The 17,845-nt window shown below is 43.3% G+C and overlaps 2 protein-coding genes across 4 annotated transcripts; both read right to left on the reverse strand.

Annotated features, from left to right (window-relative positions):
* Window positions 1-1,039: 1,039 nt before the first annotated feature.
* Window positions 1,040-2,332, reverse strand: hcar2 (hydroxycarboxylic acid receptor 2). Its single transcript, XM_079735891.1, has one exon. It carries the CDS (start codon window positions 2,141-2,143, stop codon window positions 1,202-1,204), a length of 942 nt encoding a protein of 313 aa, XP_079592017.1. The 5' UTR covers window positions 2,144-2,332; the 3' UTR covers window positions 1,040-1,201.
* A 1,749-nt stretch (window positions 2,333-4,081) lies between these two features.
* sapcd2 (suppressor APC domain containing 2) lies at window positions 4,082-17,468 on the reverse strand. Of its 3 annotated transcripts, XM_079735920.1 has the most exons (6): window positions 16,479-17,468; window positions 14,564-14,697; window positions 9,306-9,452; window positions 8,805-8,894; window positions 8,309-8,446; window positions 4,082-6,998 (listed from the first exon to the last, which is right to left on the reverse strand). In XM_079735920.1, exons 1-6 carry the CDS (start codon window positions 17,305-17,307, stop codon window positions 6,870-6,872), a joined length of 1,467 nt encoding a protein of 488 aa, XP_079592046.1. In that variant the 5' UTR covers window positions 17,308-17,468; the 3' UTR covers window positions 4,082-6,869. The 3 variants fall into 3 exon arrangements, with proteins under 3 accessions (XP_079592046.1, XP_079592047.1, XP_079592048.1); XM_079735921.1 differs by lacking the exon at window positions 8,309-8,446; XM_079735922.1 differs by lacking the exons at window positions 14,564-14,697; window positions 16,479-17,468 and adding an exon at window positions 13,391-14,446.
* Window positions 17,469-17,845: the final 377 nt, after the last annotated feature.

Genomic DNA, 17,845 nt, shown 5'->3' on the forward strand with positions numbered 1-17,845 from the left:
AAATGTTTCGCAATATTTATCAATGCAATTATTGTTATTCTACTCTTTGTGGTTCAAATGTTTTGTTCGCTTTCAGCACATTTGATTATTAGCTTATCATCCAAATAGTTTGCAGATATTCCATTACAAATGGAAATGAAAGAATTGTAATATATTATATATGTCTTTGATATAGTTTTCGTCAAACAGATTGTTTTACGGGAATATTTAGAATTAAAACCTTACAAAAATATAAGGTTTGAAAAGATGTTCTCTTGATTTGACCGATACGTAGCCGTACAATGCTTTGACTGTACCGCCGTCAGCTGTTAAACTGACTAAGGAAGAATGTATTTTTCACGGTCATGCTTGAACCAAGATTTATTCAAGTTGTATTCGTCGCAATATATCGTAATTCGATAAAACAGCCCTTGTTCATTTTCCGTAACTGTTTTGCAAGCCATACTGATACTGCTGAATGTCTGGCTTCGGGTTGGTTTTATAATGTACGTTGTATTTCATGGGTTCCACTAAAGCACTGATGAGGAAAAAAATTATGATTATAGGTGTGCCAAATGGTTAATGTGCCTAAATGTGTATTTAAAATATTCTTCTGTTACTAAGGATTATTGTTGATTAGCTTTTTTGTGTTCCAAAGCCTGATTAACCTCTTAAGCTCCAGCCTATTTTTAATTGTCTAATTTGTCTAATTAATATGCTTACTGTTTGAGTTGTGTTTGGTTTGCGTAAAAATGACTTATATGTGCTTGTAGCGGGGTTTCTCATGTTTAATTTGATATGACTATTTCTACATAATAAGGGCAGTGTTGTATGCCTTTTGCTGCGAGAATGATCACGGTCTTCCCAAATCTGGGGAACCTCGAGTTTAAGAGGTTAAAAGTATTAATACAAAACTATCAAATAAAAAGTTTTCCTGATTTTCGGTTCATACTTTTTATTTCAGAAGAAAAGAAGGTGCCCAAATAACATTTGCATAGCATTTATTTGTATTAAATCGACACAAAAGTGCAAATAATTTTATTACATTTTACTACGTGCTTTCAGAATATTACCACATAATGTCATTTATTGACAAGTCTTCTTGTAAATTAAACGAGTTTCCTCGATTTCCTCAACTTCTCACACCACGTAACATTACCCCACACACAAGAAGACAGTCACACATTGAGTAACCAACACCCTCACAATGTACAGACTCTACTCACACTCCGCTCACAGTTTGAGTGGTGTTGCTGGTAAATATCTGGCTTTTCTTCTTCTGGCAGCACAGGGCCAGGCTCAGCACTAGCTTATCTTTGGACAAGTAGAGCACTGGCTGAATGCTGCTGCTGAAGTCCATCAAGCCGAATGCCAGATAATGAATATAGCAATCGAACACGTCTTTCGTATAGTACGCCCGGAAAGGAAAGAGCGCCACGGGCGGGAAATAGTTGAAGACGATAATGGCCAAAATTATCAGAACCATCTTGAAGGCCCGCTTCTTCACCGGGTGCATCTCGTCTCGGCCCGGCCCCGACTGCCTCAGGGCCCAGAGGATGGCCATGTTGCAGAACACCATGAAGGTGAAGGTGGCCAGGATAATGACAGTGAACACCTTATCAAAGTTTGGGATGTCCCCCTTGCACTTGGCAGCGGCGTACGCCAGCACCACCAGCCACACCCCCGTTGCCAGGATGGCCCGGTGGTGCCGATCCTTCAGCTTGGTGAAGGTAATAGGGTGCAGCACTGCCATGTAGCGGTCCAGGCAGATGCAGGCCAGGAACAGCGGAGAGGTGTCCTTGATGCCGTAGAAGAAGCGAAGCACATACCAGGGCACGCTGGATGTGAGGTACACGATGTTGACCAGCTCCAAAGGCGGCGTCAAGCAAAAGAACACGTCCAGCACAGCGAGCTGTTGGATGAAGATGTCAGAGGTGGAAGAGTCCCCCTTGTTCTTGTGGATGAGCCAGAGCACCGTTAGGTTGGCCGGGATGCCAAGGAACATGTTGATGAACTGAAGGCCAAGGTACCAGATGATGACAGCGGGCATCTGTCGGCAGATCTCGTACACCGTTCTCTCCACATCGCTGTCGTTGACGGGTCTTTGGGAGATGGAGATCATCGTGGAGTTGATGTGGACCAAGTCTATGAAGGTAGGAGACATGATGACCTGGTGGCTGCCTCAACAGCAGGCTCCGTCTGTGAGAGGAGAAGGGTTACGCTCACAGAGGGAAACCAACGAGCAGCCTCGGCTAATGTCCTCTAAATGAACTGTCTTCCTTGGAAGAGAAAATCTTCATGCCTCGATCAGCTACACTTCCGGAGATCGAGACATATCTACATCTGTCTTAATATCCTGTGCTTCTCTACATACTAAACTGGGGCTTTCCGCTATGAAATGGACAAGATTATGAAAGCACAAAGGAGAGAAGTTAACCAAAAGGAACTAGAACTGTGGTCAGTAGTTTCAGATCTCTGAACCAATTCTGTATGACTTCCTATTTCCACTGTTCATCGATGAAAAGTTCCCTGCAGAATACAGCTTAGCTCTGCATAAGAAAGACAAGACTCACATTGTTTCATATCCTATCTATGCAAGTGTCATATCAGGAGAATGTTTTTTTTATATATATATATATATATATATATATATATATATATATATATATAATACACATACTATAAATTGTTTCTCTCTCGTTTTGTCAATGTAGACTAATTTGTTTACATATATAATAAATACTAATAATTCTAGGTGTATGAAAGCCGAGGTATTATGCCATGCAAAAAAGGGATTTGACACTTGCCTGTTGAGGTGAGTCCACTATTGTCTGGTCCACTATTGGTTTCACTGTGTCTGTGGCTCCACTGATAACTCTGTGATGGTCTAAGAAGCTTGTTACCTCCACCTACACCATCAGATATCAGGGACCCTCCACTGATGGATGATCCAACACACCACTCATCCGGCTCGGCCAATCACAACACTCCGTGGAGCGGGGAGCAGCCCCGCCCCTGCCTGGCCCCCCATGTCCAACAGGCAACACATTAGAGATGAATGAAGTTAATTGAATGACAACAACTCATATATTGATATATCATCAATATTGAAGATTTACTGTGTTGAAATGGATTTGGACTGAAAGTTAGAGCACAGGACAACTGACTTAAATTAAGTAAAATGTGGTTGCAGGTTTTATAGGACATGTTATGGCACACCATTATCCATTCACTCCGATTGGCAGTGATGCAACAAAGCATCAGAGCCTAATGGAAATTTGGTTGTAAACAACTGATGCAATCAGTTGATCCACATCTGAAATGTCTATGTAACAAACTGTTACCTGTTACACAAGACGCCCTTGATTTTGAGATATAGCATCTGGTCGGGGGTGATGTAATAACAGGTGGTAAATATGGTAGAGACCCCAATCTACACTTTGGTGAACTTGAAGTGGCTGGCTGTCATTGTTTTAAATCTATTTGTATTTGGTAGTCTAAATGTATAATTTGTAATCTATTTTTAAAATTGTCCAATGCACTGAATGCTTCTCGCTCCAGTATTTAAATAAGTGAGTGTACATTTATTTGAGTATTTTGGGTTTCTCTTAAAGGTATATAATTAAAAAAATAGTCCCTATATATTTCTCAAAAAACAGTATGTGTTTCGATATTTGATTTGGTTATCTCTGATTTCCTATATATATGCAGGTATATGTTACAGTAGGTTTGTGTTTAGCTGAAACATGGTTTGATTTATCTAAGGGCTTGGGGTGCAGAAGATGTTGGGTCAGGTTCAAAGGATGCCGTGGCCATAAATGGGAATATTAAACATCACAGAATGCTTTTTCAGATTAATCTATGATAACGTCAGAATATTTTTAGAATTTCATCCCACATTGTACTATAACATATTATCATCTCTATTTTATATTACTATTAGTTTTTTGTCGTATTGATTCTGCTGTCTTTCCCTCTCTCTCCCTATCACTCTTGAAGAACAGAAAAAGCATCTATAGTTATTAGTTCCTCTAACAAGCTGCTCACACAAACAAGGAACTTTGGACAGAATGTTCCATATGCTTTAATATATAGGCAGGATTAATTTTTTTACATACTGTATTTTTACTAACAGCAGTCCAACTAATACTCATAGCTTAAGGAAATCCTGTGCAATAACTGTTGGTACTATGCAAATGAAAAGTAAAGGAATATACACACATTATAATATATATTTTATATATGTATTATAATATATGTTATGACATTTGATTATAAAAACTGACATCGGAGCGCCATTTTGTCTCATTATTGTAGTTTGTTGGAAACTGAAATACACATTTGAATGTAGCGCGTAGGGAGGATAGGGTTGCATTCACAAGTCAGGTAACCTAGCAAGACAATCAGTCATACAATCAAACAATCGGAAAAGTAAACACAGGATGGTACTCAGCTTTTCACGTGCTGTACACATCCCTACCATACCATTAAGTTCCATGCAAAAATGTGAACATCATTCCTACTTCTAAAATTTAAAAAGATTTCAACTTGTGTGTTGTATGTATAACTTAATGTTTTGTAGCCTATCACTAACTCCTACCCTAAATGTTTTGTAGCCTATCTCTTTCCCTAACTCATTTATTTATTGGAGCATTAATTGTTATAGGGAACCTTTTGATAAAGGTTTAATGCATGAATTTCTTCACAATTTTAAATATTTTGGACCTAAACATGGGCTACACAAAAGGCTTTCAGAAAGCATCACAAAGGATGTAACTTGACAAAAGTGACATTTGTCACTTTTGTGACATTTGTCACTTTTGTCCCTTCCTCATGAAGTGAAAAAGCACTTTTTTCCTTGTTAATTTAGTTTCTCTAAAACCTTTTCTGTGTGATTGGATCACAGAGTCTCAGAGGGCTTCACATTCTAGCCACAAATCAAATTGATGAGACTAGGATGCACTGATACTGATACCAGTACTTGGACTTGGGCCCCATGCTGTGCTCATGTACTCTAATGTAATCTATGCCATTTTATCACTGTTACTGAAATAATTTAGAGAAAAGGGCAGTTTGGGTAGACGCGTGGAGCTCTGTTCGACCAGCGGTGGACTGCGGCGTCAGAGAGAAAGTTTAGCTTTTCAGACACTTATTTTATGCCGCTAGGGTGTGTGGATGGTGGCGCTCCATCTTAGCATCGATTTATTTAATCTTATCTGAGGTTTAGGATTCCCAGACTCCTTTAGTACATTGCTACAGCGTGTGGCACATTTCATATACAACACCACTCATTATAACGCTCATATACAACGGTACTAAAAAAGTTTCACAAAGTTGCCGTGGGCTGTAACCATGGGGATAACAAGCCCCCCTCTAGGAAAGACGGGGGCGCATTTTTCCAACTAATAGTTTTTAAGTACTCATCGGTACTCGGTATCGTTGAGTCCCCAATGTAAGTACTTGACCTTTGTCTGAGACAAAGTGTAATTGGTGCATCCCTAGATGAGGCCCCAGTTCCTCCCCTGAGCATTCGCACTCGGCCATTCAACTCCAGGAGGAGCCGATCACATCATATGCCTCTTGTCCCACAACCTCATATTATGTTTAAAAAACCTAGACCAATACAGAAAAGCCACCATTGATGTCACACGTCATTAAAAGCCTAGAGACCAAGGAGTCCTTCTGGTTTAGCCCACCCTCTACAGCCCTCTAATCTGAGCTTCCCACTCACATCCTGCGGCCAAAATGGTCACCTTTGAAAAGTGGGAAAGGCTCCCACACATTCAATGAATACTATGTCATTAGTATTCTCTTTTAAGTCCATTCTACGTGCAAACTTCTTTTCTACCTTCTTCACGACTACACCTCCTTGGTAAAACATGCGTCCTGATATCTATTTAATGTCGAGAGACCATCTCTCCATTCAACTAAACCTGCTGCTATATTGACCAAACCTTTTGTACACAGATTACATTCCAGCATAAGGCCTCTTTCATAAAGTAAAGGAATCAACTAAAAGGACTGTCTGGAATATGGGAGCCACTTAACTATACAAATAGACTTAATTAATAATGAAAAATACATTCGCAAAAGTACCTGGAATGAAGATTTCTTTTTTTTTAAATAAACGTCAATATTTCACAGCAAGCAAATGTAAATATTCAGCAATAAAAATCTGGTAACGTACACCATTCCAATTAAATCAACCATTTTGCTTTTTTCAATGGTATTATTGGACTAGCAATAATAGATTCAGAAGTGGGAATCAAAAGAGGGATCTCAACAAGTCCCAGTTAGTTAGTCCACCACAGCACTACAGAGGGGTTGAGGTGATGGGGGAGGTGCAGGTGGTGGGGCAGGTGGAAGTAGATGGGGATCAATCGCAAAGGTACTACAGTCATGACTACAGCCATAGTACTAGCTATAACCCCGATTAACCAAATGACTACAATCACAGTACTAGCCCTCACCCTGACTAACCCCATGATTACGGCCATAGTTACGTTCGGTGTCCGCCATATTTTATTATGACAAAGACCTGTTCTTTGATGTTTTTTGGAGAATAAGACGGGTGGTTGGGGAAATCGGTACTTAGTTCTTAATTCTACTTAGTTTAGTTCAATCTGGGGTTTCTTGCGACGTTGGATGGAGGGGTTGGAGAGGGGGTCGGTGCTGGAGTGGAAAGCAACATCTGCTTTGCTGTCGACCAATCAGTCGGTGTTGAGAACTCCTTTAGGTAGTAATGCTTCAGATTTTCCAACACCAGTCCAGATCAGAACACCAACACCAAGTTCATTTCATGGATAGAATAGCGTATTCTTTGTAGTAAATATGATATCTGCTTTGGGAGTTTGCTTGATCATAGTGTGCATTGACTTAGAAGTGTGATTCTAGATGAAGGTTGAATCCATAGTGCTGGTATCATGTGCCCTGTGTGCGCGGGCCTCAAACAGCTGTTTGATCAGTGCAGACTTCTCTTGCTCCAGCTTGGTGATGTGGTCGCTCTTCTCAGTCACCTCCTGGACATGAGACAGCACAAGGACAAATCACTCTCAAGGTTCAAATCAATGCAATGTAGACTGGCCACTGTGTAATTCATTAGTTCAGTGGTTCTCAAACTTTTTATTTTGTTTTATTTTTATTTTACAGGAAAGTATTAAAGGTAACAAAGTTACAATTTAAAACGGGCCTGACTCAGTATGAAGCTGAGTTCCTGTTCTGCAGTACATATGACATATAACAGGAACAAGGCACATTGCATGTTACATTTACATACAGCACATAACAGGAACATAGTACGTAAGACATCAATAGGACAACCCCATAGACAACGAACTGAACACAGACAGTGGTCTATAAACAGTCAGTGTTTGCAAGTGTAGGTATTGAGGAGTAACAGTTTTTATGCCTTTTTGAACTGTGTAATGCTGATTTGTTGAGGGATGCCATTCCAGACTTTGGTGAAAGTAAGAATGAAGGACCTCTGCCCATAGACATTATTGTATCCAGGCGCCGAGTGGAGGGCCATGGAAACTGATCTAGTGAACTGATCGCATGCCCCATACACTTGGGGCATGCCCGCCCGCAGGCTGCGGAGCCTGCGGGCGGGCTGCTCGTGGCCGAGCTGCGGAGCCCGCGAGGAGGGTTGACTTGATCTACGAATAACGTCCCTCAAACATAATTGGCTTAACACCATGACCAACATTCTGAAACATCCATTAACATCTACATTTGCCTCAAACAATGTAAGGCTTACAGCCCATGTTAATAGTTGTGAAATAATGTTCTTGTTGTTCTTTTAATTGTTTGTTACTCTGACCGTTCTGTTTGATATTGTGGAAAGGTTGTTAGTGAATGATTCAGAGCATGATGCATTTTAAATGGCATCACTTTTGGTAGGCTATTGTTTCTTTATTTTTCTTAAAACAATTGTAGCTGAAAATAAACATGGCCAAATTACGACCAATAGCTTCAGTCATTGAGGGCAAAAATAGGCCCATTGATAGGCCCAGATTAGGCCTTGATTTGACTAATTGGCTTTGCATCCTTTCCTTCTGCCTTTGTAGTCCAAGACATGCTGCCCACCAGCTTTCAAAGTCCAATGCTGCCACTGGTGGATTTGTATCAATTCACATAATTATCCCATCCTGCTATTTTGTAGTTCACCAAAACACCCTGAAACAACAAGTGTCACATACTTATGCCACAATAGGCAACTATCAGTGCAAGCAGGCCAATGGCAACCAAGCGCGCAGTCCTTCCTCCCTCACTTTAAAAACCACCAGCCGCCACTGATATATATATATATATATATATATATATGGTGTACCTGTGTTAGCAGACGGTTCTGCTCTTTTAGCCTCTGGATGGCCTGAGGAGGAGCTTGGGTAATGGAAGGATGGTTGCAGGGAGAATTGGGGCTGGGGGGGTAGGTGCTGTTCTGAACACCAGGAGGAGGAAATTGATTCTGACAGAGGAGGAGAAAATAAATGGCTTATTAAGTAATTACTTAAATCTCACATATCAGATTTTTAATTCATAATTTAAAGTCTGATGGCAGATGAGCCTCCCACTTTCTTTTGCTTCATATTTGTTTCGACCAATGATGTTGCTGGAGGCGGGATCTTTAAGCATGTAATTGGCTATGAACAGGGAAAATAAAATTGAAAAAAAAACAAAACGCTGCTGGATCAGAGGTTCTGCTATAACACAGTAGGGCTGCTGAACCAGAGGTTCTGCTATACATAGTAGGACTGCTGGACCAGAGGTTCTCCTAACCCTGGTTTATTATTTAGATCAATGAAAGTTTTGCTCTAGATTCTTACCCCCTCAGTACAGGCAATGAGGTCATTAAGGCAGCGATTGACTTCTTGCAGTTTAGGAATCAAAATGTTGATATGACTCGGACTCCCTTCCTGCAAAGAGAGAAAGAAAATTAAACTCTATAAAACTACATCTTTGGTAAATTCCCAGTCTGAATTGTTTGCAGAAAATTAGGTGTTATATTTGTACATTTAATCCTAAAAAAGTAAGATTGCATTACAACATATATCATATAACATAATTGAATGACATAACCAATATATATAAAACATATGTTTTTATATCTAATAATAAAATCAAACAAATACCCTAAACTCACTAAATAAAAAATGTCATGTAATACACTAACGAAGGATGTAAATAAATTAAGCAAACGACAGATACGACGTGCGTACAGTAAACAAACAAAACAGTTGTTTCCTGTTGTGTATTTTTGTTTTAATGCAGTGGAACTAATGCAGTTGACATAATAATCTGTGACTCAGCAGCGTGTGCGTTCCCACCATGCAGTGGTCGCTCTGGCCAACCAGTTGCTGTCTCTCGGTGACACTGTGGATCTGGGTCTGGTACCAGTCCCGGGCGCGCTCCACCTGCTCCAGGCCAGCCAGCAGGGAGTCCTTCTCCTGCTCCAGCTCTTTCATCTGCTTCAGCTGGGGAGGAGGGGAACAGCTATGGGTTAGGTCAGGGGTGCCCAATACGTCGATCGCGATCAACCGGTCGATCACGAAGGTAGCGTGGGTAGATCGCATGGCATTGAAGGAAAAAAAAAAAATCCTTAAAAAAATAGACGTCAGCCTATCATCCATCCCCCCTATGAAATTTGCGCATGCGCAAACAACGGCGCTAAGTGCGGGAAAATTTTAAAAAAGCTTGCGAGTTGCCTAGTTAGCCTCCAATTTTTAGCCCTCAGTTTTTTCTCTTAATATTAAGAAAGGGTATAAAAATGAGTGGGGGAGCTGGACCGAGTAAGAAGCCAAAAACTTATCACTTTCATACGGAATGGGAGGAGGAGTTTTTTTTCACTATGTCATTTTCGAAGTGCGTTTGCCTCATCTGCCAGTCTACCATCGCAATACCGAAGAAGGGAAATGTGGAGCGGCATTTTCGGAATAATCATAAAAACTACGACACCAACTTCCCACCGAAAAGCGAGCTGAGAAAGAGAAAGGTGAAGGAACTAAAATGCCAGTTGTCCGGACCGCAGTCATTTTTCTCACAGCTAACTTCAAAAGCCAAAGCCGCCACCGAAGCATCGTTCCGGGTAAGCCACTTAATCGTTAAGAACAAGAAGTCCTTCCAAGACGGAGAGATGGTAAAAGAGGCATTCGTTGAAGCAGCTGACTCATTGTTCCAAGACTTTAAAAACAAGGCAGAAATATTACCTTCGATCAAAGCTCTCCAGCTGTCGAGAAGTACAGTTACACGGCGCAGTGAAGCCATGGCCGAGGATTTGACGCAGCAACCTTGGAAGGACATCGCAGATTGCGAGTGCTTCTCACTGCAGTTGGACAAATCTACGGACGTGAGTGACACAGTGCCCAGTTGTGCATTTTTATTCGAATGGTGTTTACTGACATGACTGCAAAAGAGGAGCTGTTAACACTACTGCCCATGAAAGAACACATGCAAGGAGAGGATATATTTCAGTCTTTCAATAACTTTATCACAAAAACCCAGCTCCCAGTGCACAAATTGGTGTCCATCACCACGGATGGAGCACCCGCAATGGTTGGCCGCGTGAATGGATTTATTGCCAAGTGCAGGGAGGACGATGCTTTCCCGGACTTCCTGAATTACCACTGCATAATGCATGGATGTGGCAATGAAGATCGCCTGTCCTATTCGCGCCAGATCTCTTCAAAGACGGCTATTCCGTGCACATCTGGAGCAGGCTGACTGCGACCACTCTGAGTTGTTGCTACACACTGATGTGAGATGGCTTAGTCGAGGGAAATTCCTGCAAAGATTTCGAGAGCTATGTCCGGAGATTAAGGAGTTCTTCTGTGTAGCTGGACATGCAGAATAAAAGCAACTAAATGACGGTCAGTGGCTGTTGGACTTGGCATTTTAACTTATCTGACAAACCTATTGAATGACCTTAATCTAGAGCTGCAGGGAATAGACAAAACAGTGATTAATATGATCAGCATCAGTTAATGCATTCAAACGAAAGATGCAATATCTCTCCTCAAAGCTGCGGCGCCATGATTTGGCAAACGTCCAGAACCTGGCGTCAGAGCTGGAGATGCAAGGGAAGGCCTGTGTGCAACTTCACAGTGCACGCTTCACAGAGCAGATTGACAAATGTCTGTCAGAGTTTGACAAACGCTTTCAATACTTTTCTTTGCTCGAGCCAGTCGCTACATTCATCTGTTATCCTTTTCGGGAAGATGCTGAGGTTGATTCACTCGCATCAAAAATGTCCGGACAGCATATTATATTTCGAAGATAATATTTCTGCCTTCTTTTTAAAGTCTCGGAACAATGAGTCAGCTGCTTCAACGATGCCTCTTTTACCATCTCTCCGTCTTGGAAAGACTTCTTGTTCTTAAAGATTAAGTGGCTCACCCGGAATGCTGCTTCGGTGGCGGCTTTGGCTTTTGAAGTTAGCTGTGAGAAAAATGACTGCTGTCCGGACAACTGGCATTTTAGTTCCTTCACCTTTCTCTTTCTCAGCTCGCTTTTCGGCGGGAAGTTGGTGTCGTAGAGAGAGAGAGAGAGAGAACAGCAGGTATAGTAAGAGGGGTGGGGGAGGGAGAGAGAGAGAGCGAGAACAGCATGTATAGAGAGAGGGTTGGGGGAGAGAGGGGTGGAGAGGTGGAGAGGAAGAGGTTAGAAGAGAGAAAGGTGGAGCGAGAGAGGATTGGAGAGAGAGGTGGAGAGAGAGAGGGTTGGATAGAAAGTAGTGGAGAGAAAGACCGGGACAGAGAGGGGTGGAGAGAGAGAGCTGGAGAAGGAGAGGTGGAGAGAGAGAGGTGGAGAGATAAAGGGGTAGAGAGAGAGTGGGGTAGAGAAAGAGAGGTGGAGAGAGAGAGAGTTGGAGAGAGAGAGGTGGAGATAGAGAGTTCCAGTTCGTATTATTGTGAAGTTAGCTCCAGTGATTATCAGTAGTTAGCTCCAATTGAGCCCTTTCACCCATGGAAAAAAAAACATTGCCCTTAGTGTCGAGCACCACAGGGGTCAGTATTGAGAAGGAATTAATGATTCCTACACAAACTACCACAAAGTAATAACAACCAGCCCTCTGGTCTATTTCTATTTGATCCATGGTTCAATATACTGATGATCAGCATTAGATAACACAAATACAAATGTCTGTGAAGTCTGCTTAGTTAATTGCTGTTATTTTTGTTAAAAGTACTGAATAAGTATAAGTAAGTACTATGAATCTGGCCTGCAGTGAATGAATGCTCCATTCTCTTTTCACAGTGTGCGGCCGGTGTCTATTGTTGCCTGGGGGGGGGGGGGGGGGGGGGGGGGGGGGGCAATAGCGGTTCGCGCAGACGGATAATTCCTGCCTCTCAACCCGTCCCAAACACACACAATGTCCCAGGAAGCCATCGCTCCACTGCCGCCATGGCAACCGCACAGCAACCCAGGAATGAGATAAACACAGCGAGGCCGCTTCAACTATGGCCGCCCCAAGTGTGGGATGTGTGTGTGTGTGCGTGTGTGTGTGTGTGTGTGTGTGTGTGTGTGTGTGTGTGTGTGTGTGTGTGTGTGTGTGTGTGTGTGTGTGTGTGTGTGTGTGTGTGTGCACACTCTCTCTGGCATTGACCAGAATTGTGCTGACTGGGCATCTCTCTCTCACACTCTGTCTATCTATCTCTCACTCTCACACAAACAAACACACAAAAACACACACAAACACACACACACACAGGCCAACTGGCCATCAGCCACCTTGTGTGTCATCTGTCCCTCCACTCATCTCTCCAACCATTCTCTCATGTCCATACAGTTGATGGCTGACTCCTCACTCGCCCCCTCGTCCAAAACACCAGTGATTTTACAGACGCAGAAGCAGTCAAGTAGCATATAAGGCAACGATGGTTTGATCGGTGGGGCTGATGTTACGTAACACAAACTGTATGAGAGAAAAAAGCTTCTTCGGTACTTTTAAGGACATAGATATTTGAGATTCAGAGAGAGAGTGAGAAAGAGAGACACGAGTGTGTGTGTGTGTGTGTGTGTGTGTGTGTGTGTGTGTGTGTGTGTGTGTGTGTGTGTGTGTGAAATCAACAATAAATGTTACTCTTAAGAGCAACTGTCAAGAGTTGGCCAACATTACGGGTGCTTACCAAGATGTTGGACTACAAAGACAATATTCTGAAATAAGATACTCTTCCGGCTGCCAGACAAATAAAACAAGAGTCTGAAATAAAAAGTCAGTCAGTACTCGACCTCAGTGCAGAGATTGACCTCCCTTTATCGCTCATTTCCCTCTCTCAATCTCATGAACAAATATTGAAAGATCATCAGTTCAGCCCCAACAACCATGGGTCATGGGTCAATCTCTCTCTCTCTCTCTCTCTCTCTCTCTCTCTCTCTCTCTATCTCACACTCAAAATATTCTATACTTACTCACCCAAAGGAAAAAGTGCAGGGCCTTGCTGCTGTAGAGGCTACTGCTCAGGGGAATGAACACGGTGGTGTAGGCTGCCCAGACAGCTGTCCAGGCTTGGCCGGGCTGGCCAAGCGAGTCCCCTGCTTCTACCAGGCCGCTGGGCCCGACCCGGCTGGCCACCATCAATCCAGTGACGGGCCAAAGGGGCCCGGTTGGACGACTGGGAGGCAGCAGGGAGCCCAGAAACAGAACAGGAGCTCGGGACGATGAGAACCAAAGGAATCAATCTCTCTCTCTCTCTCTCCCCCTCCCTCCCTCCCTCTCTCCCTCTCTCTCTCTCTCTCTCTCTCTCTCTCTCTCTCTCTCTCTCTCTCTCTTTCTCTCTCTCTCCGGATAAGACAGGAGAGAAGGGAAAGGGAACAGATGGGGGGGAGGGGGGGGGGGGGGGGGGGGGGTGACGGGGGGAGTTTAGAGAAAAAAATATAATAAAACAAGGAAGGGAACACATAAGATAGCGGGTTTGAGGGAAATGAGGGAACTAGGCAGGGACAGAGAGGAAGAGTGGGACAAAGAGAGAGGGCTGAGTGGCATGAGAGCCAAGGGAGGAGGGGGGCAGGAATGGTAGGAGGGGCCATGTGAGGTTGGGGTGGAGATTAGTGTATTTGTGTGGTGGTGACCAATAGGAATAGGGGAGCCCTGCACTAAAGGCTAAGGCCGTTGAATTCTGCTTGCATTCTCTTATTCTCCTATTTATATTTGGTTTAGCTACATTGGAACTTCATGACCATTTCCACACTGCATGGCCAGCTCTGCTCAGTCCATGAAGTTAACTTTAAGAGTATGAGGTATGAACAAATGAATCATCAACTTCAGCCTCGGCAGACTTGACAGCAAGTCTGGTTAAAGACCATGAGTAGGGGGCACTGGATAGAGCCATCAAGGCTCAGACACTCGGGTTTGAGTTGCGTCTGTAGCCGTTTGCTGCATATCATCCTCTCTCTCTCTCTATCACATACCTTAATGTCTAGTTCTCACTATATCCGTCATGAATACATACCTGGTATTCAACACAATACACCATTATTTTGGAGGGAAGAAAAGGACCAAAAAGTAGCATGGTATGTAAGTGGCCATGGTTAAACCAGTGTGTGTGTGTGTCTGTGTGTGTGTGCATGTGCGTGTGTGTGCATCGACCATTCCGTAATCGACTCCATTGGTGATGGTGTGGCGCCGCTGCTCTTCTCGGCTCCGCTGATGTTGCATTGAGCCGGCCCTAAATCCTTTCGCTGATTCGCTCCGAGATCTCTGGAGCCCTGCCTCAACAGCACCTGCATGGACCAGAACAGGGGCTTGACTTTAACTCATCTTTATGGACACAGCCAACCTTCTTTGCCATCAAGGTTGGGCTTAGTTGCAAGGAATGTATGCTGTGTCAAACAACTGCAATCGCATAACAAGACATCAGCAATCACAACTGCTTCTATCATTTCATTTCAACAAAAGAGGGTTGGATACATGTCTTTGCTGAGCTGTGCCCTGTACTACGAACCTCCGAACTAAGTATTTGTGTGTCAACTAGAATCTACATTCGTACAATATTAATCATATTTTTTAGAGCTTCATTTGAACGTCAAAAGAGAAGTTACCAGTTAGGAGCAGGATGTTTTTGTTGTTGTTATATTGTTTTAACTTCAGCATGTTATGGGTATTATCATCCACTAGAGAGAGCCATGTTATAGAGCAAGTAGAGAAATACTGGAACAGAGCAGATATAGGCCATAACTATATCAAATACCCAACTTAGTATTATATAGCTAACATTCTTGTGGATGTTTTCAACCTAACACCTCAACTGTTAATGTGAACCCCAAGGAGGGTCATTCATTATGTAGTTATACATATGTTCAATCCTTCAAGAAAGGATATTGACTTTGACTTGAGAATTTTGCTGCGTTATTTTTGCATGTTATACAATGCAGCAAAGGTTTGAATGATCCATGGATTATTAGAAAGTCATCATTAAAAAAAAGGTTGTTGTATTAATACATCAGCAAAAATGATGCCCAACCCGATCAACCCAAATCGTTATTTTATTAGCAAACCCTCCCCCTAACCCACACGACATCCACAACAATCCAGCCCAGAACCAGTTTTACAACTGACCTTTCACCCTACATTGGAATTTCATAGCGCAAAAAGAAGAGGGGAGAGAAGGGGATCGGAGCATGGCATAGGGGGGAAACTGGCCGATTATGGCCAGGAGAGGGAGACTCTGGGGAAGGATTGGCAAGGTTTCACCTCTCTGCTTCAGGGAGTCTGGGCCTGAATGCTGTCATCTGGCCCTATCCAATGGTCAGGGTTCATGACGACGATGAAAGCACTGTCTGTCTGTGTGTTTCTGTCTGTGAGGACTCTCTTTCTCTTGGCCTGTCTTTATCTCTCTGTCTAACCTTTTCCTGAGTCCAATAGATGCAAGTATCCAAGGCTTGTAGGGCATTTGAAAGAGCGAGCAAAAGAGAGGGAGAGAGAGAGGGAGGGATACAGGCAAAAGAGAGAGAGAGTCGTAGAGAGACAGAGACAGAAAGCGACCACGAAATAGGGAGAAACAGCGAAAGTGGGAGAGAGTGCCAGAAAAAGGGACTGGAAGAACAAGAGAGAGAGACAAAAGTGCCCTATTCTGCTCCCTCCCTCTTCTGCTGTATAAAAAGTGTTATTTAAATCTACGTCGAACAAGAGAACCCAGGTGAACTCTACCTTCATCTCTCTGACTTTCCTACAAGAGCCTTCAGCTGGTCTACACCTCATGTGTTGGGTCAGGGTCAGCCATAAATCCAGGAATCACTCCTCATCAGAGACTAACTGAGATCTACCTCTTCCACTGTACATCCCACTGTAGCTCAAACAGAATACAATTGCATGTTCACATTGATGTTCTATTGCATTATTTAACCATATGTTTTTTTTGTTTGCTGCAGATCTGTATTGATGCATGCATTGAATGAGTGCATAGGTAGGCCTACAACACACACACACACACACACACACACACACACACACACACACACACACTAACACATATCATCTGAGAAGACTTTTATGAGATACTCACACGTCGTAGATCTTAGGAACTGTGAAGATTCCAGCGCAAGCAAATCAATGGCCCGGACACGACCTGGCTGAAGACCTTGCTTCCCGATATATTGCACGGGTGCAACAGAGGAACTGTGAAGCTCCAGACACCTTCCGGACCTTTCGCACCCCGCGTCGTACCTCGTCATCCCGCAGGAACGGTACCTCCTCCCGTCCTCCGGCCGGACCCGGTCGTGCAGCGGGGTCGCTCGGTGGTTCTGTTGCGTGTTTGCCACATTGCTCGACCCCAGAGGCCGAAGCTTGTTATCAATTCGCGTGCCGACATTGCACGTAGAATGCGAGGCGGGTTTTGTCAGTGGAGGAGGCAAATTATGGTTTGGATACGGCTTTGCGGTCTGGAGAGCCGCCTGTGCCTTAAAGTGATCATTATTATTGTCGGGGTTGAGCATTGAATAGCGCAGGCCTGCTACGAACCTCTGGAAGGTGAGGCAGCCATGTGGTGGAGCCGCCCGCCGCAAGCACTCCAGCACCCCGCCGGGCAGGTCCTGTGTGTCTGCGCCCTGCCATCGGCCCTCTATCTCTGATATATGGACAAAACCTCTCCTTCCGTCATCTAGAATATCAAAGAGTGTCCTCAGGCTGAGGAGGAAGGCTTTCGGTAAGCCGTCGGTTGAATAGTCACTATCTTTAGGTTGCATTCTGACACTTTTAAAACTGCCGGACCGGCCCTGAAAACCTGATTTTCTTGCGCCGATTCTCCCATTAGTTGTAGATTGATTGTTCAGTTTACAGCCATCGGTAGCTATCAGAGCCATTAATGTGTATAGGTTACTTTCACCGAGTGACATTAAACCTATAGCATGGATTCAGGTCCGAGGCGCCGTGTTCGCTTGTTATAATCTGATAAGGTAACTTGCTTTTCCAATGAAATCGAGGTCTTCCCGTTAAATTTATGCCAGAGTTGTAAACAATAAAAATAAATGTTTCCTTGAGAACTAAACCTCTTATGTCGCTCGCAATACCTTTTGCATCACCGCCCTTCAAACGTCTGTGCCTGTCTGCCAAGGCGTCCGCCTATTGGTCGAGTGAGGGAGAGACGCGCTCCTATTGGTCACTGTGAGGAAGAGACTCGCTCCGATTGGTCCAAGAAGTTTGAGTTGCGCTTTTATTATTGCAAACGGGACGTTTGTGATTCATGTCTGATTTCTGATTCATATCCGATTTCTTGTATTTCACAACTTCAAATACAATCATTATACATATTATCAGTATTCTATTATAACCCTACTTTATTTTGGGATTGGTTTGATAGTATTTTGACTAGTCTTCACAGCTCCTTCATTAGGCTTTAAAGCACATCACATAGTGCTTATTAAGTGTCATGAT

The sequence above is a fragment of the Pollachius pollachius genome (assembly GCF_949987615.1).
Source record: "Pollachius pollachius genome assembly, chromosome: 4".
Taxonomy (NCBI): Eukaryota; Metazoa; Chordata; class Actinopteri; order Gadiformes; family Gadidae; genus Pollachius; species Pollachius pollachius.

Coding starts and splice junctions, on each gene's coding strand:
- hcar2 (XM_079735891.1), bottom strand. CDS start 2,143: ATGTCTCCTACCTTCATAGACTTGGTCCACATCAACTCCACGATGATC.
- sapcd2 (XM_079735920.1), bottom strand. CDS start 17,307: ATGTCACTCGGTGAAAGTAACCTATACACATTAATGGCTCTGATAGCT. Junction 8,895..9,305: donor GCCAGAGCGACCACTGCATG/GTGGGAACGCAC, acceptor CTCTCTTTGCAG/GAAGGGAGTCCGAGTCATAT. Junction 8,447..8,804: donor TCATTGCCTGTACTGAGGGG/GTAAGAATCTAG, acceptor CTCCTCTGTCAG/AATCAATTTCCTCCTCCTGG.